The sequence below is a fragment of the Miscanthus floridulus genome, chromosome 7, assembly GCF_019320115.1.
Source record: "Miscanthus floridulus cultivar M001 chromosome 7, ASM1932011v1, whole genome shotgun sequence".
NCBI classification, from domain to species: Eukaryota; Viridiplantae; Streptophyta; class Magnoliopsida; order Poales; family Poaceae; genus Miscanthus; species Miscanthus floridulus.
In genome coordinates this window covers 103696953-103716315 of record NC_089586.1, presented here as the reverse complement: position 1 = coordinate 103716315, position 19363 = coordinate 103696953, and the positions used below count along the sequence as shown (strand labels likewise).

At 56.4% G+C, this 19363-nt stretch overlaps 2 protein-coding genes and 1 pseudogene across 2 annotated transcripts; 2 read left to right on the top strand and 1 right to left on the bottom strand.

Annotated features, from left to right (window-relative positions):
- The first annotated feature begins 1587 nt into the window (after positions 1 to 1587).
- On the top strand, positions 1588 to 2569 carry LOC136465991 (facilitator of iron transport 1-like). The gene is made up of 2 exons (XM_066464514.1): positions 1588 to 1872; positions 1994 to 2569. Exons 1-2 carry the CDS (start codon positions 1588 to 1590, stop codon positions 2567 to 2569), a joined length of 861 nt encoding a protein of 286 aa, XP_066320611.1.
- A 10463-nt stretch (positions 2570 to 13032) lies between these two features.
- LOC136464075 (E3 ubiquitin-protein ligase ATL23-like) lies at positions 13033 to 14380 on the bottom strand (annotated as a pseudogene).
- A 2289-nt stretch (positions 14381 to 16669) lies between these two features.
- Positions 16670 to 19330, top strand: LOC136464074 (uncharacterized). Its single transcript, XM_066463033.1, has 5 exons — positions 16670 to 16849; positions 17716 to 17909; positions 18029 to 18113; positions 18575 to 18643; positions 19039 to 19330. The coding sequence occupies exons 1-5, from the start codon at positions 16766 to 16768 to the stop codon at positions 19129 to 19131; spliced, it is 525 nt and encodes a 174-aa protein (XP_066319130.1). The 5' UTR covers positions 16670 to 16765; the 3' UTR covers positions 19132 to 19330.
- The last annotated feature ends 33 nt before the right edge of the window (positions 19331 to 19363 follow it).

Genomic DNA, 19363 nt, shown 5'->3' with positions numbered 1-19363 from the left:
ACGGGACATAACCGTATGCGCAATTAATGAGGAGGGAGTGGGCGCGTGGGCGGTAAGACCAGATCTGGATAACCGCAGCGGATTTTTGGGGGAAACTTCCCCGATTTCATCGCCCACGATTTGCTCCCTTCCCTGCATAAATACGAAACAAGCCTCGCCCCTTCTCCCCTTACCTTGCCTGTGTCTGCCTTTGCTGCCTTCTAGCTGTTGCTAAAGAAAAACAGAGAGCACCGGGAAGAAGGGAGAGAGGGGGGAGTGAGAGGCAGAAAGCGAGCCTTACCGCCTTAGTCGCGACCTCCACCGCGTGCATGGCTAACGTCGTGGTCCTCCCGGTGGACCCATGGGATTGGTCTGATGTGACCGTGGGAGTGCTACAGTCGCTTGTCAACGACGGTCTCCTCCGCCCGATCACCGATCCTAGCAGGCCAGAGTGGATGGCTCCGGGAGGCGAACCAGAGCCGAGGCCTTGCGACGGCTACGTTGTGAGCTTCGTGTCCTTCCACGAGCGTGGTTTCGGCCTCCCGGCGGATCAGTTCATGTGGGTGCTCCCGCATTACTATGGCGTGGAGCTCCACAACTTCAACCCCAACTCCATTGCGTAGGCGGCCACCTTCGTCGCTGTCTGCGAGGGGTACCTAGGAATCCCTCCCCATTGGGAGCTGTGGCTTCACCTATTTCAGGCGACGCATACCACCAGGCCGACGGGTATGACGGGCACGAGGAAGGCGACGAGGACCGGCGGCTGCACTCTCCAAGTGCGTCAGGACCGGCTAAACCTCTACATCCCAGCCCAACTCACATCATCCAATCGTCACTGGTACTCTAGCTGGTTCTACCTCCATAACGACGACGGCGGGCTTCCTCCTTATACTGGGAGGGTAGTGGAGGTTCAGCCGGAGCACTGGCGGTATGGCGTCCCGAGCGAGGAGCAACACAACTGCTGAAGGCGCTAGAGAGGCTACGCGATCATGGCCTTACGGCGGTAGTGGCGATGGTGGCCTTCCATCGCCGGAGGGTGCTGCCGCTGATGGCGCGGCGGCGACGTTTGTTCGAGATGACGCTGGACGAGCCGATTGACGGCATCCAGATGTCTGCCGCGCCCCTCTCCGACGAGGAGGTTCTGCGCCGAGTGAACGAGGCAGTCGAGGGGCGGCAGAAGATCGGCGGCCTGTCCCCATTCCCGATGCGCCCGTCGCCGGGGTACCTTTCCCGGGTGAGTCGTGTGCGGCTGCAGCCTCCGAGGCCTCCTTATTCCTCTCCTTGGCCTGAGCCCTTATTCGTATTTGTCATTTTTTGCAGGGGATGAGGGACATACGAGCCTCCCCACCGCCCGTCCCTGAAGACGCATAGCGGCGGGCGGTGAACCGGGCGTACGTAGAGGCCCAGAAGAAGAAGAAGGACGCTAAGACGGCAAAGCGTAAGAAGAAGATCGTTGAGTGCGACGCTCTAGAAAAGCGTCGTTGGAAGCAGAAGCTCGAGGGTCTCCTAGTGGAGGCGTCTTCGTCGACGTCGGTGGAAGGTTCGAGCGGCGACGATGGTGGTGGGGTGGGGTAGGGTCCCCTCGACCGCCTCCCTAACGTCAGGGAGATGGTTCTTGGGGCGTCGGTGGGTGGTCCGACGTCCCAAGGAGGAGGAGGAGACAGCGACTCGAGGCAGATGAGCGCCTGCCCCACGGCCGAGGCCGATACGCCCAAGACGAGGGTGTTGGGAAAGCGCGCCGTCAGCCCACTGGGCTCGACGGCAGAGGTGGAGCAGGCGGCTGCGGGACCGGCTCCACCGGGGGTTGAGCGAGCGCCAGAGTCCGGCGAAGGTCGGCCGGCCTCGGCGGATACGGGGGCCGTGCCACCGCCGCCGTTGCAGAGGAGGGATGTGGTGAAGAAGCGGTTGAGCATCCGCTCGGGGTGAGTATTTTGCTAGTGAAGTTTTTTAACATCTCCTGCTTTTGTTTTGGTCACGAGTCTGATCGTGTTTTGCCCTCAGCCGGAAGCGTTAGGCGGAAGTGCCTGCCTTGGCGCCGCGCAAGGCGCTCAAGGTGGGCACGGGTTCCATCGCCCCAGGGGCGGTGGAGGTACAGGAGTTGGTCGCCCAGGTAGGGGCTACCCAGGCGGCTGTGGGGCGAGAGGAGGAGGAGGAGCCTACACTCCGCGAGGCCATAGCACCTGCAGCTGTCGAGGCCACTGTGGGTGTGGCTGAGACCCCCTCGGCCGTGGAGGCCACCGAGGCCGAGGTCGAGGTCGAGGCCCCCACGGTTGCCGAGGCCCTCCAGACCTCAGGGGCCGAGGTGGTGGAGATCGCGGCGCCCGGGAACTTCGGGGCCGAAGTGGTGGAGGCCGGAGTGAGCGCGGCGAGGGCGGCGGCCCTAGAGGTGGAGACGGAGGCGAGGCAAGCCTCAACCCTGCCGCCAATTCAGAGTGCGCTTCCGGTACAGGGGAGCACCCAGGAGGTGGGGGTCTGCCCGATCCCTACCGACAATGCTTCCCGGGGGAAGGGGGTGGCCGATGCCGGGGCGGCCAGCGCCGTGGAACAGCCGGCTTCGGCTTTGAGCGAGGGAAGTGCGGCCCTCGTGTGAGTGCGGCCTGAGCCATACGGGTGGGATCACCTGCGCGTCTGGTGGCGGAGCCGGGACGACCCTGAGGGGGAGCCCATCTTTGCACTTGAGGACGTGGCCGAGGGGGGTCGCTGGGACACCCTCGAGCAGTACCGCAGCCTAGCAGAATGATCGCTATGGACAGCGCTGTCCGTCATGGCCAATGACCTGCCCGGGGTCTCGCAGGTACATATCCCCCTTTTCTCGTGTGACGTCGTCTTTCTTCGGGTTTATTCATAGTGCTCAACTTATGTTCTGCCTATCAGGAGCTCGAGGCCCGGTCCTTCGGGAAGTCGCTGTTCCTTCGGCGGGAGAGGGGTGTCTGGGACGAGCTCTGTCGGCAGAGGGAGCTGCTCGCCCACGCCAACGAGCTTCTGTCGGTGCGGAGCACGAAGGCGGAGGATCTCCGTCTTTGCTGTGACAACCGGGAGGCTGAGGCGGCCACGGCTTAGGGGCAGGTCGCCCCTTTGGCGGCATGGGTCAAGGAGCTGGAGGAGGAACTGACCCGTGTGGCCGACGAGCGAGACGCCTCTAACTCCCGGGCAGAAGAAGTGAGGGCCACCGTCATAGCCACCGCTGGGCAGCTAGGTGCGGAGCAGCGGGCGCAGGAGCTGACGAAAGGTGCCTTGGCAGAGGCTACCAAGGCGGCCGAGGCTTCCCAAGGCAAGGCCCTAAAATGGAGGGAAAAGGCCGAGGGTGAGTCATGTTCCCTTTGTTTCGTTCGTTTTTTTATGCGTTCGACACCTGACTTCTTGTCACGACGCAGAACTAGAGAAGGAGGCTTCCAGGGCAGCCGAGGCCTCTCGTGTCGAGGTCCAGCGCTAGAAGGAGAAGGCCAAGGGTGAGTCCCGCAGGCCTCGTGCCCCTGTTTGGCTTGTTTTCTTTGACGCTTAATCCCATTCTACTTGTTTTGGCGCAGGGTTGGACGATGAGGTCTCGCGGTTGACCGAGGCCTCTGTCGCGCTACAGACAGTGCTCGATCGCGAGATCGAGGAGCACGACGTGCTGCAGAGCGCCGCTCGCACCGTCTGCGAGGCCCTGGAGATGGAGGGGGTTCAATCGGGCAGCTTCCTTAGGAGCCGCCTGACTGCGTTGATTGGCCAAGCGCATCAGCGACTATGAGAGGCGCTACACATAGGCGTCAAACGTGCCCTGGCCGTCGTCTCCTCGCACTACACCGGCGTCGACGTCGAAGGCGTCAGTGATGGCTATGTCCTGTCTGAGGATGCTGTCGAGGCCGAGGAGGAGCTGACGAGGCTGGAAGCGGCAGTCGAGGGCCCCGGCACGGCGTTGGCGAAGCTGTTCGAAGAGGAGGTGGTCCCTCCTTCGCCGTCTGCCGATGCGGGAGACCCTGCGCCTTGACCTGGGCCGAGGGGGTCATGTAATAAGTTAGATTTATTACTGTGTCGTGATGTTTGTGGCCGTCGAGGCCTTTGTGAGGTGCCTGTATATATACGTTTTTTCTAATCATTTTATTGTGTTTCCGAGCCTCTGTCCTCTGTCTCGCCTCCGAACGTATCATCTGTAAAAACTCCCTTGGAGCCTAAGTTGTCCCTCGGGTAAACGGTGGTGAGGGAGTTGCCATAGCCTGGAGGCGTAGGTCATTCTCACAGCTCGGTCGGCCTTTTAGCCTTGAGACATACTTTTGGTCCTTAGGTTCTTTACAAATAGTCTGTTAGAGCGCGCTAGAGAGAGTTTGGCGTAGGAATTTAACTGAAAATCGATTAAGAAATGGGGTCCGGGACTTAGGGGGGTCCCCCCCTTCTAGCCCCCGAGGGAGGCTCGGCCCTGCGGAGGCATGGCCGAGTCTCCCTTGAAGCGTTATCGTAAAGCGTTTTACCTTCTGTTCCAATTTCTAGACAAGTCCTTTGAAAAAACCCCCTCGGAGCCTGGGCTGCCTCTCGAGTGAAAGGTGGTGAGGGAGTTGCCGTAGCCCGGAGGCGTAGGCTTATCTCTCGGCTCGGCCAGCCTTTTGCTCTTGAGGCGAACCTCCGGTCCTTAGGTTTTTTTTGTAATCGACTTGTCCTAGTACGGGACAGGTTCCCCTTGATGGGGGTTTCTCGAAAAATTAGAACAACTAAAGACGCTTCTTTAATGTATTTCGAGAAACAAAATATACAATGCTTGGAAATTTAAGGGTAGAAACGACGTAGCTGTTCTATGTTCTAAGCGTTGGTGAGGACTTCGCCCTTCTCGTTAGCTAACTTGTAGGTCCTGGGCTTCAGCACTTGAGTGATGATGTACGGCCCTTCCTAGGGTGGGGTCAGCTTGTGGCGGCCCTTGTTGCTCTGCCTCAGTCTCAGCACCAGGTCGCCCACCTTCAGGTCTCGGCTTTGGACGCGCCGGGCTTGGTAGCGTCGTAGGGCTTGCTGGTACCTGGCTGAGTGTAGCAGCGTGACGTCTCAGGCTTCTTCCAGTTGGTCAAGGGCGTCTTCACGGGCAGTGCGGTTGCTTTGCTTGTTGTACACCTGTAGCCTCAGGGAATCGTATTCTAAGTCGGTGGGGAGGATGGCCTCGGCTCCATAGACCAGGAAGAACGGTGTGAATCCCATGGCTCGGCTCGGGGTGTTTCTTAGGCTCCAGACGACTGACGGGAGTTTGGCAAGCCATTTCTTGCCAAACTTCTTCAACCGGTTGAATATTCTTGGCTTAAGGCCTTGTAGGATCATGCCATTGGCACGCTCTACTTGGCCATTCGTCCTAGGGTGTCCTATGGCCAACCAAGCCACCCGGATGTGGTGGTCGTCGCAGAACATCAGGAACTTGCGACCGGTGAATTGTGTCCCATTGTCAGTGATGATGGTGTTAGGAACCCCAAACCTGTGGATGATGTCAGTGAAGAATAGAACCGCTTGCTCGGATTTGATTTGCATGATCGGGCGAGCCTCGATCCACTTGGAGAACTTGTCGATGGCTACCAGCAGGTGGGTGTAGCCCCCGGGGGCCTTCTGCAGAGGCCCAACCATGTCCAGACCCCACACGGTGAATGGCCATGTGATGGGGATGGTTTGGAGGGCTTGGGCCGGGAGGTGCGTCTGCCGCGCATAGTACTGACATCCCTCGCAGGAGCGTACTAGCTTGGTGGCGTTGGCAACTGCCGTTGGCCAGTAGAATCCTTGGCAAAAGGCGTTTCCGACGAGTGTCCGAGGCGCCGCATGGTGCCCGCAGGCTCCCGTGTGCAAGTCCCAAAGCAGGGCCTGGCCCGCCTCGGTAGTGATGCATCGTTGGAGGATGCCTGACGGGCTTTGCCTGTACAACTCACGGTCGTAGAGGACGTAAGTTTTGGCTCACCGTGCAAGCCGTCGGGCGTTGGTCCTGTCTGTAGGGAGCTCTCCTCGAATGAGGTAATCAAGGAACAGGACTCACCAGTCTATACCCTGGTCGGCCTCGGGAGGCTCTACTTCGATTTCCATGACTTCAGGCTCGACTGCGGAGGTCTTGGCGGCAGAGGGGGCCTTGGGCCCTTCGACGGGCTTGACCGGTGAGCCATCTTCTGCTGCCGAGGTGCAGTCGATGGAAGGTTTACGGAGGTCTCTGGCGAAGATGTTCGGGGGGACCGAGGCCCTCGCCGACGCCATCTTTGCCAGTTCGTCCGCGGCCTCGTTGTACTTTCGCGCAACGTGGTTGAGTTCGAGACCGTCGAACTTGTTCTCTAGGCGATGTACTATCATGCAGTACGCCTTCATTTTGGGGTCATGGCATCTTGACTCTTTCATCACCTGATCGACGACGAGCTGCGAATCACCCCGTATGTCGAGACGTCGCACTCCAAGTTCGATGGCGATTTGCAGGCCGTTGACGAGGGCCTCGTATTCGGCCACGTTGTTGGAGGCAGCAAAGTGAAGCCAAATCATGTAGCGCATGTGTACTCCGAGGGGCGAGACCAGGAGCAGGCCCGAGCCAGCCCCAGTCTTCATCAGAGACCCGTCGAAGTACATGGTCCAGCATTCTGATTGGATCTGAGCGGGTGGCAACTGTGTGTCGGTCCACTCGGCTACAAAGTCGGCCAGGACTTGTGATTTGATCGCTTTTCGAGGCATGAAAGACAAGGTTTCCCCCATGAGTTCGATAGCTCACTTGGCTATTCTACCCGAAGCCTCCCGGTTTTGGATTATCTCTCCCAGAGGAAAAGACGACACCACAGTCACCGGGTGGGACTCGAAGTAGTGACGCAGCTTGCGTCGAGCCAAGACTACGGCGTAAACCAGCTTCTGGATGTGGGGGTAACGCATCTTAGTCTCGGAGAGCACTTCGCTGATGAAGTAGACAGGTCGTTGGACGGGTAGAGCATGTCCCTTCTCCTACCTCTCGACTACTACGGCCGCGCTGACCACTTGGGTCATCGCGGTGACATAGAGTAAGAGGTGCTCGCCCTCGGTGGGCGAAACTAGGACGAGGGGGTTGGTGAGCAGTGCTTTGAGCCTGGCGAGGGCTTCCTCGGCCTCGGTGGTCCAAGAAAAGCGCTCAGACTTTCTCAAGAGGCGGTACAGGGGCAGGCCTTTTTCGCCGAGGCGCGAGATGAAGCGGCTTAGGGCCACAAGGCATCCCATGACCCTCTACACCCCTTTTAGGTCTCGGATCGGGCCCATGTTGGTCATGGCCGAGACCTTCTCCGGGTTGGCCTCGATACCACGTTCTGAGACTATGAATCCCAAGAGCATGCCTCGGGGAACCCCGAAGACACACTTCTCGGGGTTGAGCTTGATGCCCTTCTCTCTGAGATATGTGAAGGCAACCTCCAAGTCGCCGATGAGATCACCGGCCTTCCTAGACTTGACTACGATGTCATCCATGTAGGCCTCGACGGTTCGCCCGATGTGTTCGCCAAAGACTTGGATCATGCACCGCTGGTATGTAGCCCCTATGTTTCTGAGGCCGAACGACATGGTTACATAGCAGTACATGCCGAATGGAGTGATGAAAGAGGTCGCGAGCTGGTCGGACTCTTTCATCTTGATTTGGTGGTAACCGGAATACGCATCAAGGAAGGAGAGGGTTTCGCATCCTGCAGTGGAGTCGACGATTTGGTCAATTCGTGGTAGTGGGAATGGGACCTTCGGGCACGCTTTATTTAGACCAGTGTAGTCCACGCACATCCTCCACTTGCCACTTTTCTTCCTGACTAATATAGGGTTAGCCAACCACTCTGGATGGAATACTTCCTTGATGAACCCGGCTGCCATGAGCTTCTGCACTTCTTCGCCGATGGCCCTGCGCTTCTCCTCGTCGAACCGGCGCAGGCGCTGCTTCGTCGGCCTAGAGCCCGCCTGGATATCTAAGGCATGCTCGGCGACCTCCCTTGGTATGCCTGGCATGTCCGAGGGACTCCACGCGAACATATCGACGTTCGCACGGAGAAAGTCGACGAGCACGGCCTCCTATTTGCTATCGAGGGTGGCGCTGATCTTCAGTCCTCGGCCATTGGGGACGGTGGGATCGATAGGGACGAGCTTGACGACCTCCACGGGCTCGAAGGTCCTGACGCGCCACTTGGCGTTGAGAACCTCGCTACCAAGCTGGTCGAGATTGGCGATGAGGGTCTCGGCCTCCACGATGGCCTCAGCGTACTCGATGCACTCGACGTCGCAGTCGTATGCATGTTCGTACGTGGACTTGACGGTGATGATGCCGTTGGGGCCTGGCATCTTGAGCTTGAGGTAGGTGTAGTTGGGGACCACCATGAACTTGGCGTAGCACGGGCGCCCCAAGATGGCGTGGTAAGCCCCCTTGAACCCAACCACCTCGAAGGTGAGGACCTCCTTGCGGTAGTTGGAGGGAGTGCCAAAGCAGACGGGTAAGTCGATGCGCCCGAGGGGCCGTGTGCGCTTTCCTGGCACGACGCCGTGGAAGGGCGTGGAACCACCTCAGAGCCATGACTGGTCGAGCTCCAGGAGCTCTAGAGTGTTGACGTAGAGGATGTTGAGGCCGCTGCCTCCGTCCATGAGCACTTTGGTAAGCCAGGTTTTGCCGACGATCGGGTCGACGACAAGCGGGTACTGCCCGGGGTTTGGAACATAATTGGGGTGGTCATCCCGATCAAAGGTGATTGCCTCCTGAGACCAATCGAGGTACCGGGGGGTGGCCACCTTGACCGAGAAGACCTCCCGGCATTCCCTCTTTCGCTGGCACGCTGTGAGGCATGCCGAGGGTCCGCCAAAGATCATGAAGGCGTTGCGTACCTCGGGGAACCCATCATCTTTATCGCCGTCCCTCCCGCCGACGCCCCTTTTCCTAGCGTCATCGTCATCGGGGAGCCCGAGCCTGGCGTAGTAACGCCGGAGCATGGTGCACTCCTCGAGGGCATGCTTCACCGGACCTTGATGGTAAGGACAGGGCTTCTTAAGCATGTCATCAAATAGCCCGGGGCCCCGGGGGCCTCAGGGATTCCTGCGATCTGCTGTGGCGACATGGCCGGCCTCGAAGACCTCCTACTTCCCTAGGCGACCCTTCTTCTTTCTCTTGGGGACGCGGGTGGGTGAGGCCTCGGGGGCCTCGTCCTTCTGCTTCCCCTTGGCGTCATTGTTGGGGAAGATGGCCCCAACCGCCTCTTCGCCCGAGGCAAAGTTGGTGGTGATGTCGAGGAGTGCAGCCGCTGTGGTTGGTACATTCCGACCCAATTCTCAGACCAGGTCTCGGCAGGAGGTGCCAGAGAGGAATGCTTGGACGATTTCCGAGTCACCGACGCGGGGCAACTCGGTGCATTTCTTGGAGAAGCGCCGGATGAAATCTCGAAGAGATTTGTCCGGCTTCTGGCGGCAACCTTTGAGGTCCCAGGAGTTCCTGGGGCGCACGTAGGTGCCCTGGAAATTCCTGACGAAGACCCTCACCAAGTCGTGCCAGTCGTGGATCTGTGCGGGGGGAAGGTGTTCGAGCTAGGCTCGCGCTGAGTCTGACAAGAACAAAGGGAGGTTGCGGATGATGAGCAGGTCATCGTCCGCACCACCTAGCTGACAAGCCAGGCAATAATCGGCTAGCCATAGCTCGGGGTTCGTCTCGCCGCTATACTTTGTGAGGTTGGCAGGTTGCCGGAACCGAGCTGGGAAGTGAGCGTTGCGGATGGCTCTACTAAAGACCTGAGGGCCAGGTGGCTCGGGAGAAGGACTGCGGTCCTCTTCGCTGTCGTAGCGACCGCCTCGATGTGGGTGGTAGCCCCGGGCGGCTCCGTCGTCGTGGCGCCATTGCCTGCCAACTACTTCGTGGTCGCCTTGTGCCTCGCGTTGGTCTCCAGGTCGATCGCGCACCGAGGGGGCCCTGTTGGCCGTCGGTGCGCGAGCAGGCTCGGGACGGACCGAGGCAGCCTGGCCCCGGCGAGGTTGCGCCGTGGGTTGCTCCAAAGTGCCTTCGCGCCGGCGGGAGGCGGAACTTTCGGCCTGCTGCACCGCAGCGGTCTCGAGGAGGTCGCGGAGCTCTCCGCGGACCCGTCGCCCCTCGGTGGTGGAGGGCTCGGGCATTGCTCGGACCAGCATCGCAGCCGCTGCGACATTCTGGCTAGCACGATTAAAGATTGGGGGTGGCTCACCCCCCTCATTGTCGTTGATGCGGTGATGGACGTCGTGGGCCCTCCGTCGGGCTCCTCCGCCCTCACCGCGCCCTTGCTACTCCTGCTCGAGAGTATCCCGAAGCTGTTGCAGAAGGAGTCGGTCTTGTTCGACCTTGGCTTGAAGCTCGCGGAGCTACTCCAGGTCTGGGCATCGATGGTCCCCGCGGACGGGATTCTCGTTCCATGCTACCGGGGCTTCGAGACGCGGAGGTGTGGCATCGCCCGCCCTTGCCTGGGGCGGGGAATGGTTGCCTGTCCTCTTGTCCTCTTCGCCCGCCCTTGGCATCTCGAGCCCGACGTGGAAGCACTCACGAGACGGATCGTAAGTCCCTTCGTCGTCGGAGTCGGAGTAGCCGAAGCAGTAGTCGCTTGCAGTCATGAAGCGGCGCATGGCTTCGGGGTCACAAAGACTGGAGAAGTCTGCTCTAGCCCATGCCTCGTCTTCTTCCGAGGAGTCAACGTGGGCGTGCGCCGATGTTGCGGGGGAGAAGTCGAGGGCGAAACGTTGGTGGAGTCCTGAGGGCTCTGCGTGCTTGGAAGCGTAGGCGGAAACGAAGGCGGCGGCGGCGTTTATCAACCCGAAGGGGTACGGGGATGGTGCCACTGCCGGGCGCCGCTCCGCCGGGGCTGGCCCCTCAGGAGGTGGCGGGACAGAGCTCGATGACGAGGCGTCGCCGTGCGTCGCCGGAATCTTTTCCTTGCCCAAGCTCAGGTTAGATAAGTCCCCGACCAGGGACTCTGTACCAACAGCTGGGTAAGGGATACCGGTGGAGCGCGGCGCATTGCCCCGAGCTTGCGTGGTGACGGGGCGGTCCCGCTCGCATCGCGCCTGGTGAGTGCTACGGGAGCCGCGGCCCGGACGCTGCCTGCGCCTAGGCCGCGGGTCTGTGGTAACATCGTCGGGCAGTGGAGCTCGGGGTGTGAGGAGTACCATATCGTATCCACATCCTAGAGACATGAACTCTAGGCTCCCGAACCATACCACCGTGCCGAGACGCAACGGTCGTACGGGGTCTGCCATCCGGAACTTGCTAGGACAATGAAGCTAACACGCAGCGAGCCCCTACCTGGCGCGCCAACTGTCGGTGTTTCGGACCGGGGGGGGGTCCTTAACCAACGAGTGAATTTGTGCTGTGTGCCCCTAATCCCCGATGGTGATGCAAAGAGACACAAGGTTTATACTGGTTCAGGCAATCGACGCCCTACGTCCAGTCTGAGAGATCGATCTTGTATTCCTTGCACCGGAGTGCTCGTAGTAGGGGGTTACAAGCTAGGTGAGAGAGGGAGCTAGCCCCAGGTCTCGGCGGGGGTGGTGCGGGCTACTTGAGGCGTTGTTCTCAAGCAGCGTAGAAGTGTGTGGTTCTATTGGTCAGTTCCTCTTTCTGCTCGTTGTTCTCCTCTCCCTAGAAATGGCCCCGGTCCCTCCCTTTTATACTCTAAGGGAGAACCAGGAACCTACATATGTTGCTACATAGCGTTCTATAAATGGGGATGGCGTGTCCAAGCCCTGCAGCCGGCCACTGTTGTGGTATGGTCGATGGAGTGGCCCCGTCCTTGTCGTGCAGAAGTGACGCGCCGGTCATACTTGATCTTGTGCGTCGTGGGGCTCCAGTTCAGCTTGAGGCAGGACATGGCGGGTGACGTGCCGGTCATCATGCGATGACGTCGTAGGGAGCCGAGGCTCTGTAGATGCCGAGGCCGAGCCATCGTGGGGGGCTCGGCGGACATGGATCCTCAGGCTGCCGAGCCCCTGAAGCAAACTGCCGAGGCTTTGGAGGGAATTATTGGTCCTGGGTACTGATTCCGAGGCCACAGTACCCCGGACATGGCTCCCCATGCCGCGTTGTTCTCGGAGCAGGAGTTGGCAGCACAGTGAGGCATGGGCGTCAACCATGTGCATAGCGGTGGGCACAGTGGCGGGTAACCCCTGCCTAGTCCTGCCTCCTGTCTCGTCGGCCATTCCGCTGTACTGTGCCGAGCATGCGGCCGATGTCAGTGGCAGCAGTTGGCTGAGTTAATGCGACGCGACGTTTTGTCAGAGGGACAGGTGTAGGAAGAGGCAGCGGAGTGTTGCCGAGCCCGCCTCGCGTGAGGCGGAGGGTCGGCGACCCGGCCGAGGCCCGTGACGAGAGGTCGCCCGAGGCCAGCGATGAGGGGGCCTCGGGCGAGTCGGAGAATCGGCCGAGGCCAGCGGTTGTTAGCTGGTTTCGATCTTTACGAAGTCTAAGCAGTCGCTTTTTGGTTCTTGCTTAGGGTACCCCTTCTCACGGTATCCGACAGCAGTGTTTGCATCGCCTTCCCTGATTGCCCGGAACTTACTACGCTGCTTCCAGTAAGCTGCTTTCTCTTTGATTGCTTGGGCGAGGCAGTCAATACAAGTCTTGCGTGCCTGTAACTCATCAAAAGAAAGAGCCCGCTCCTCCTCAAAGGAATCAAGTAAGAGGATTGCGTGCCTGTCTCAAGTCGGCTAGAGCCGCGACAAAGGTTTGGGCACGGCGTTTCAGGGCGCCTCGCCAAATAATTTCCAACTGCTGCACTAGATTTGGGGGCAGCATCAGCCAGTATTCGTTTTAGTGAGCTTTGGTTGGAACCTGGAAATCTTCATAAATTAGCGCGTGTTTAGTTCCTACCTCAAATTCTCAAAAAGTGCTACAGTACCCATCACATCGAATCTTGCGATACGAGTATGGAGCATTAAATGTAGACGAAAAAAAACTAATTGCACAGTTTGGTTGGAAATTACGAGACGAACGTTTTGAGCCTAATTAGTCCATGATTGAACACTAATTATCAAATAAAAACGAAAGTGCTACAGTGGCCCAAATTTCCAAATTCACCAAACTAACCACGCGCTTAGTACAGCCTACTAACTGCAAGGTGCAAGTAAAATGATTGACTACACTACAGTTATAGCTTGATTGGGTAATAGAACACGCCGAGCTACATTTGTCAGGACAGGAACCAGGCTCTAAACTTGAAAAGCTGTCAGGACTCAGGACTTAATAACCATGTATTCAATCAAAAGTGTAATATAGATGAATTGATTCAGCTAAGGTACTACTAAAAGGAATAGCTTGCCACATAATTGGAACCAAGCATTTTAAATTTAAAAACACATAATCGGCAACCTAATGGCAATGTAATTCAAGCAGCAATGGAAATATAAACCAATGATCTCAAACATTCATCAACCCAGTACTGCAAACAGGCGAAGAAATTCACAGTTTATTTACACAGTGCAGAAAATCCACCTCTGTTTTTTGTCGTTATCATCAAAGGTGCAGGAATTCACAGTTTCAGTCATTCCTTCTGCCAATGACAGATTAAAGACACTGAAATCCCGAAGGAAAATGATGCTTTATTTGAGCCTCTGACATCATCTGTTTATTCAGTTCGCTCATCGAGAAGTCTAAATCCGTCGAAATGCGACGATCTGTTGCAAGAACAATGACTGAAACCTGCAAAACCTACTGATTTCGAGTAAGAATTCGAGGATTGAGTCCATGTACATGCAATCCCGTCCAAGAATCCTTCACAGAATCAAGTAGCCGCCAAGAATTCATCAAGAATCGCTCTCCAGAAGTACGAAGCCGACGAGATTCAATCGAGAAGGCTTCTTGATCGATGCTCAGAACCCAACCAAAGAACTCACCAAGGACAAAGAACTGACCCGCCAGGCGCCAGAGATGACGCGCCGCCCCGACGTCAAGAATCCCAACCGGTCTTGGGCGCCAGCGGCGAGGCCGCAGGCGAAGACGGCGGCGCAGCCCAGACGTTGCAGACAGGGCAGCGGGGCGAGATGGCGAGCCACTGGTCGACGCAGTCCTTGTGGAAGGCGCGGTTGCAGCGGGGGAGCATGCGAACGGTGCGGCCGGGCTCCATGGGGTCGAGGCAGATCGGGCAGAGCGCCTCCCCCCTCCTCCTCCTCGTCCTCTCTGTCCGTGGACTCCAGCACGGCGACCCCGCCGAGGCGCACCAGCTCCGCCTCCGAGAGCCCATTCTTGCCGCCCTCCTCCTCCTCCTCCTCCGACGTCTGGGGCGTGGGTGGCGGCGTCCGCGGAGCGCGGCCCCGAGCCACGGCGTCGAAGAGGTAGCAGAGCCAGACACCGAGCACCCCGAGCATGCCGATGGCGAGCGACGCCACCGCCAGGGACACCGCCCACACCTGCGCCATCTTTCTCGGCCGCTCGGTCCCCCTTCTCCCCTTGATCGATCGGTGATCGCTCGCTCGCTTGTTCTCCCCGTGGATTGAGAGTTTTAACTGTACCATTGAAAAAAAGATGGTTCTTAAGCTTTTTTTTTCTTCTTTAAGCTATTCCGTACACTTTCATCTTTAAGATTGTCAAACTGCTACATAAAAAGTCCAAACTGACCTTAGGTCCGAGCACCATGCCACTGACTTCTGCAGGACCTGAACGCATGCCACTGACATGTGACATGTGAGCCCTCCATGCCTTAGGCCACTGACCTGTGAGCCCTCCACGCACTCCGCCAGCTAGAACGGTACAAGACCGAGAAGATAGCTAGCAGATTCAGGGCTTGTTTGGCACGGCTCCTCCCGAGGAGCCGGAGCCGTTTTGAAGGAGCCATAAATTGTGGCTCCTCCAAAACGGCTCCGGCTCCTCTGTTTTTTACTGAAAAACGGCTCCTCCAAGAAAACGTTTGGCAGGGCTCCTCTGGAGGAGCCGGAGCCGGAGAGGAGCCCTGCCAAACAAGCCCTCACTCACTCACGTTAACTTGCATCTCAAACTTGCACAAATTTACAATCCATCTCACATAATTTAACAAAATCTTAAAAAAATAAAAAAATCTGAAAAATAAAAAAACATGACAATAACATTTCTGGTGACAAATAAAAAAAATCTGAAAAATAAAAAAAACAGCAATGAGCCCGCCTCCGGGCGGCGGCGGCGCGCACGGCATATTCGTGTCCAGCGGCATCAGCGGGTTCGGCTACGGCGTCGTCGTGTCCAGCGATCCTCCTCGTGATCACCACCGTCGCGCTCGCCATCTACTTCTGCACCCGCACGTCCATGCCTGTGTCCACCGCCGCGCCACGGCCATGACATGGAGCGGGCCAGCGGGGCATCGACGAGGCGACGTTCCCGGCGGTGGCCCAACGCGGCCACCACGAGCGGCTCGGACGCCTCGGCGCCGCACTTGTCGAGGGCCCACGCGGCGTCCGCTGCATTGGAGACGGTGGCCTCGGCAGCTCCTACGACGGCGTCCACCCCTCGGGCGACATCGAGCGGGAGGTCAAGCTCAGCAACTACCGCGGCGTGACGCGCGGCCGTCCCTTCGCACAACTGGGAACAGGTGTTCGCCTTCTCAAGGGAGACCATCCAGTCGTCATTCGTCGAGGTGTATGTGCACGGCGCAACCTGTCAGTGACCCCGGCCGCGGTCTTCGCCGGGTTGCCGCAAGGTCTTCGCTGCGCCGCGAATCCCGGGCGGGATGAGGAGCTGTTGTTGTAGGTACGGCGCTGCGCTGCGAGCGCCCCCCTATACCGCGCCTGCGAGCAGGGCGCAGGCCACGACAACGCCGAAGGCGGCCCCCGACGCGAGGATGTAGACCAAGGCGAGCGGGGTGCCCTTGCGCCCGCGCCCCGAACGGCATGCCGACGACGAGTCCGAGCTTGATGCAGGCGAGCACGGGCAGCGCCTTCACCGAGAGCGCGACGCCGAGGAACACGCAGAGCGGGAGGAAGGCTGCGCGGCTAGGAGCCGGCCACGGGACGGCAAGCTCCAACAGCAGCACGAGGCCCGGCGCCGCGAGGAACGACGGCACGATGGCCACCACAGCGACGGCCACACTGCACGGCCTCGCAACACCGCCCCTGCGCTAGCTCCCTTCGCGACGGGCAGGCTTCACCCTGCACCATACCGTCCACGCGACGCCATCGCCCTGCCCGGCCTCGCCCGCCCTGCTCCATCCCTGCGCTGGCTTCGCCTCGCACCTCTCTAGCACAGCGCCGTCGTCGGCCATCTCATCCCCTCCGCCATCGACCCCGCTCATCCCCTCGGCCGGATTCGCTCGCGGCGCTCCTTGGGCGAGCGCGAGCCCAGCCACCGCCCGACGCACGCCCCAGCCACCGCCACTCGGGCGAGCGCACGGCGAGCACGGAGAGGGGCAGGCGGACGTGCAGAGCCCGCATTTTAGGGCAGCTAAACGGTGAAAACCGGATGGGAGGTGAATGGAATGGTCTGGGAGGAAAAAAAAAAGCTTACATGGTATTTGCATGTGCTCAGACTTTTTAGTGCCACGTAGACAAGAGCTATCTTTTTTTTAATGGACAGGTAAAACTCTCCCGTGGATTGGTTGGTGAATGGTGGTGCCCTTTGGTAGCGCGCGGCCCGCTGTCGAATCGCACCGGTGGGGAGCTGGCGGCCTTAATAAATGCTACTAGTACGGCCTACTGGCTACCGGCAGAAACGGATCAATGGGCCTCAGAACCCGGTTCAGCCCAAGAGGACCGGCCCAAGACTGGCTCGACTAGAAAAGGGCTCGTCACTTCGTGTAGCGGAGTAGCGGACGGACCGACGGAAACGGAATCGGCTTCTTTGTGCCAAGTAGAAACACGAGGATCCCAAGTTCCCAGCACAAAGCGCAGGGGGAAGCGAACCTCGAGCAGCGCGGCCATGGCGAAGCAGGGGGCGAAGAAGATGAAGGACGAGAACAAGAAGCGCCTGGACTTACTCCTGCGCATCATCCTCGTATCCAACGTGAGCACCCGCCTCCAATCTCCTCTCCCCTCCCGTCCGTCGCGTATCGCGCGGGACAGATCCGCGCATCACTTCTTCGGCCCGTATAGATTGCTGCCGTCTAATTTGTTGTTCGTACAGCTCGTGGGGTGATGTGGTAGGTGAAACTTAGAAGAATTGGAGTAACTATTTGAAGAGTCGAAACTTAGAAGAATTGGACTAAGTATTTGAAGTATTGCGTGCTCATTTTTTTTTTCACTCTTTCCTGTAAGGCCGGAGGGGAATAACACTCTGAATAGAACTGGATCTGGGATGCCACTTTTCTGTGCCGGGAATAAAATTCCCTGAGGATGAAATTAGGTGGAGATATTCAGTTTGGCTCAGTGGAATTACTCAGTGAAATTAGGTGGAGATTTAGCTTAACACTTTGCTGTTCGCCTATGGTAGTATTGTTGTGATGTCGGGAGGTCAGTTGAGAACTATGACATGTTCCTGATACACCCAACGACTAAAAAAAATAATCTAGTCATAGATTTTTAATACTTTATTACAATCCACAAATGGCAGAAGATAGCAAATTGATGAACCTACCAGTTGAGAGCTCATGTTAGTGGGGGGGGGGGGGGGGGGGGACCATCCACGCCCCCCCCGGACCCCACTCATGTGGGAGCCTCCGGCACTAGGTCTGCCCTTTTTTTTCTTCTTATTTTTCATGTGGCGTGTTGTTTATCATGAGATCTTGTAGTGATACATTATGTGATTCATTCAAGATGGCTATACTTTGTGGATGTTTCCGTCTATTGCATTTGGCTTGACCTGCTGGAAGTATGCCACCAGCTAATTTGGGTTTGTAAGGTCTAGCTCATATATGTTTCATTGTTCTACAGGCTATTTACATAGTGGTGAGGATGGCTATAATGCATTCATCCTTCACCTGGAAGCATTGGATTGGCCTTGTGTTAACATCAGCCGCATATTTTCTTCCTTATAAGCAACTCGCCAGTATGGCAAAGCCAGTTTACTCTGATAACGGAGAACTACTGGATGGTGGCTTTGATTTGAGCACTGGTGGGGTTTGCGAGTAAGGAACTGCACTAGACTGTGTACCAGTCATCTGCTACACCAACTTGCATTATGGAACCTTTTGTTTTGACTCCCTTCAAACTGGGTGAACCATATTTTTACTTCTTATCATTGCAGGTATTTATATGATGTGATCTACATCACCGTCTTTGTGCAGCTGATGTCTATCATTTCTGAAAAATTTTGGTGGACATATTTAGTGGTAAGATAATACACATGTCATTATACTTGTATTTCTGTTCAGTTACTTTATATTGCTGCAAATAGCAGGAAATATGAAAAAAGTACCTTTTGGGCCCAATTTCACAGCATGCTTCTGGTTCTGCTTGACAGCCATTTACTCATTTTAGCTTAACTAAGCTGTCAGAAATGGGAACAGTGCTCATATACATTAGCTGATTTGTGTCTAACTTGTGTTTACTTGCTGCTAAAAACGGCTTTGCAACTCGGTAGCAAACAAACTTGTGGTTTGAACAGCCAATGCAAATTACTACCACACCACTAATCACTGTTTATTTCAAGTAGCCATGTTCTTGTATTGAGTCATTTCCTTATTTTCTGTGTCACAAAAGATTTCCTTTAGGGTTTCCAAATTCCAAGAGAGCTCGTCAATGATTGCAAACTTCTTATTGTTTTGCTTAATATTTATCTATTCATTTGCAGATTCCAGCTTTTGCTGGATACAAGATTTTTGGTTTGTTGAGAGGAACATTTTTCAGTGGCGGCTCAGAGGTAAAAAATTGATTGATAACTGATTTCAACATATTTTTTATTACAATCTTTGACTTTAACATAGTTTGCCAAAAATTAAAATCTACAGCTTTTGGCTCCTATTGTAGGAGCATATACATCTGTTTTGACATCATGTTACAAAAACCTGCAAGTTTCTTCTGCTAATGCTGTTGTCAAGGTAGTTGTAGGTTTTTAAGAAAATTGCAGTTTTTTCACAAGGTATCAAAATAATTGCAGGTTTCTGCCATAGGCCACAAAAGATGTAGTTTTTGCAACCTATGTTAAAATTCCTGTTTCAAATTTACGGAGACGAAAAATACCTGTATTTTTTTTAGAAAAAAAACAAAATTTCATTTATGAGATATAACAGACAAGTATCATATCTCTGTTTGCAGGGTGAAGTTGAAGATGAGAAGACCCGAAAGAAAAGGGAGAAGATGGAGAAGAAGGCATCTAGGGGGAAGATGATCAAAACTAGGACTCGCTGATATGACAGCTGTGCCCTGTTGCTTGAATGTTAGGTTGGTTTATCATAGCCGTCCAACTGAATTCCAAGCTGTTTGTCAAATATTCTATCGTGAATTCGTGATAGTGTTCAATGATGACTTGTTTCAAACAGCGAGTATTACGTAGGAAAAATGCCAGCTAATCTCCAACTTTTCTGATGAATAAGAATTTCCTGTGTAATTCCTGACTCTTTTTTGACCCATAAGTCATACA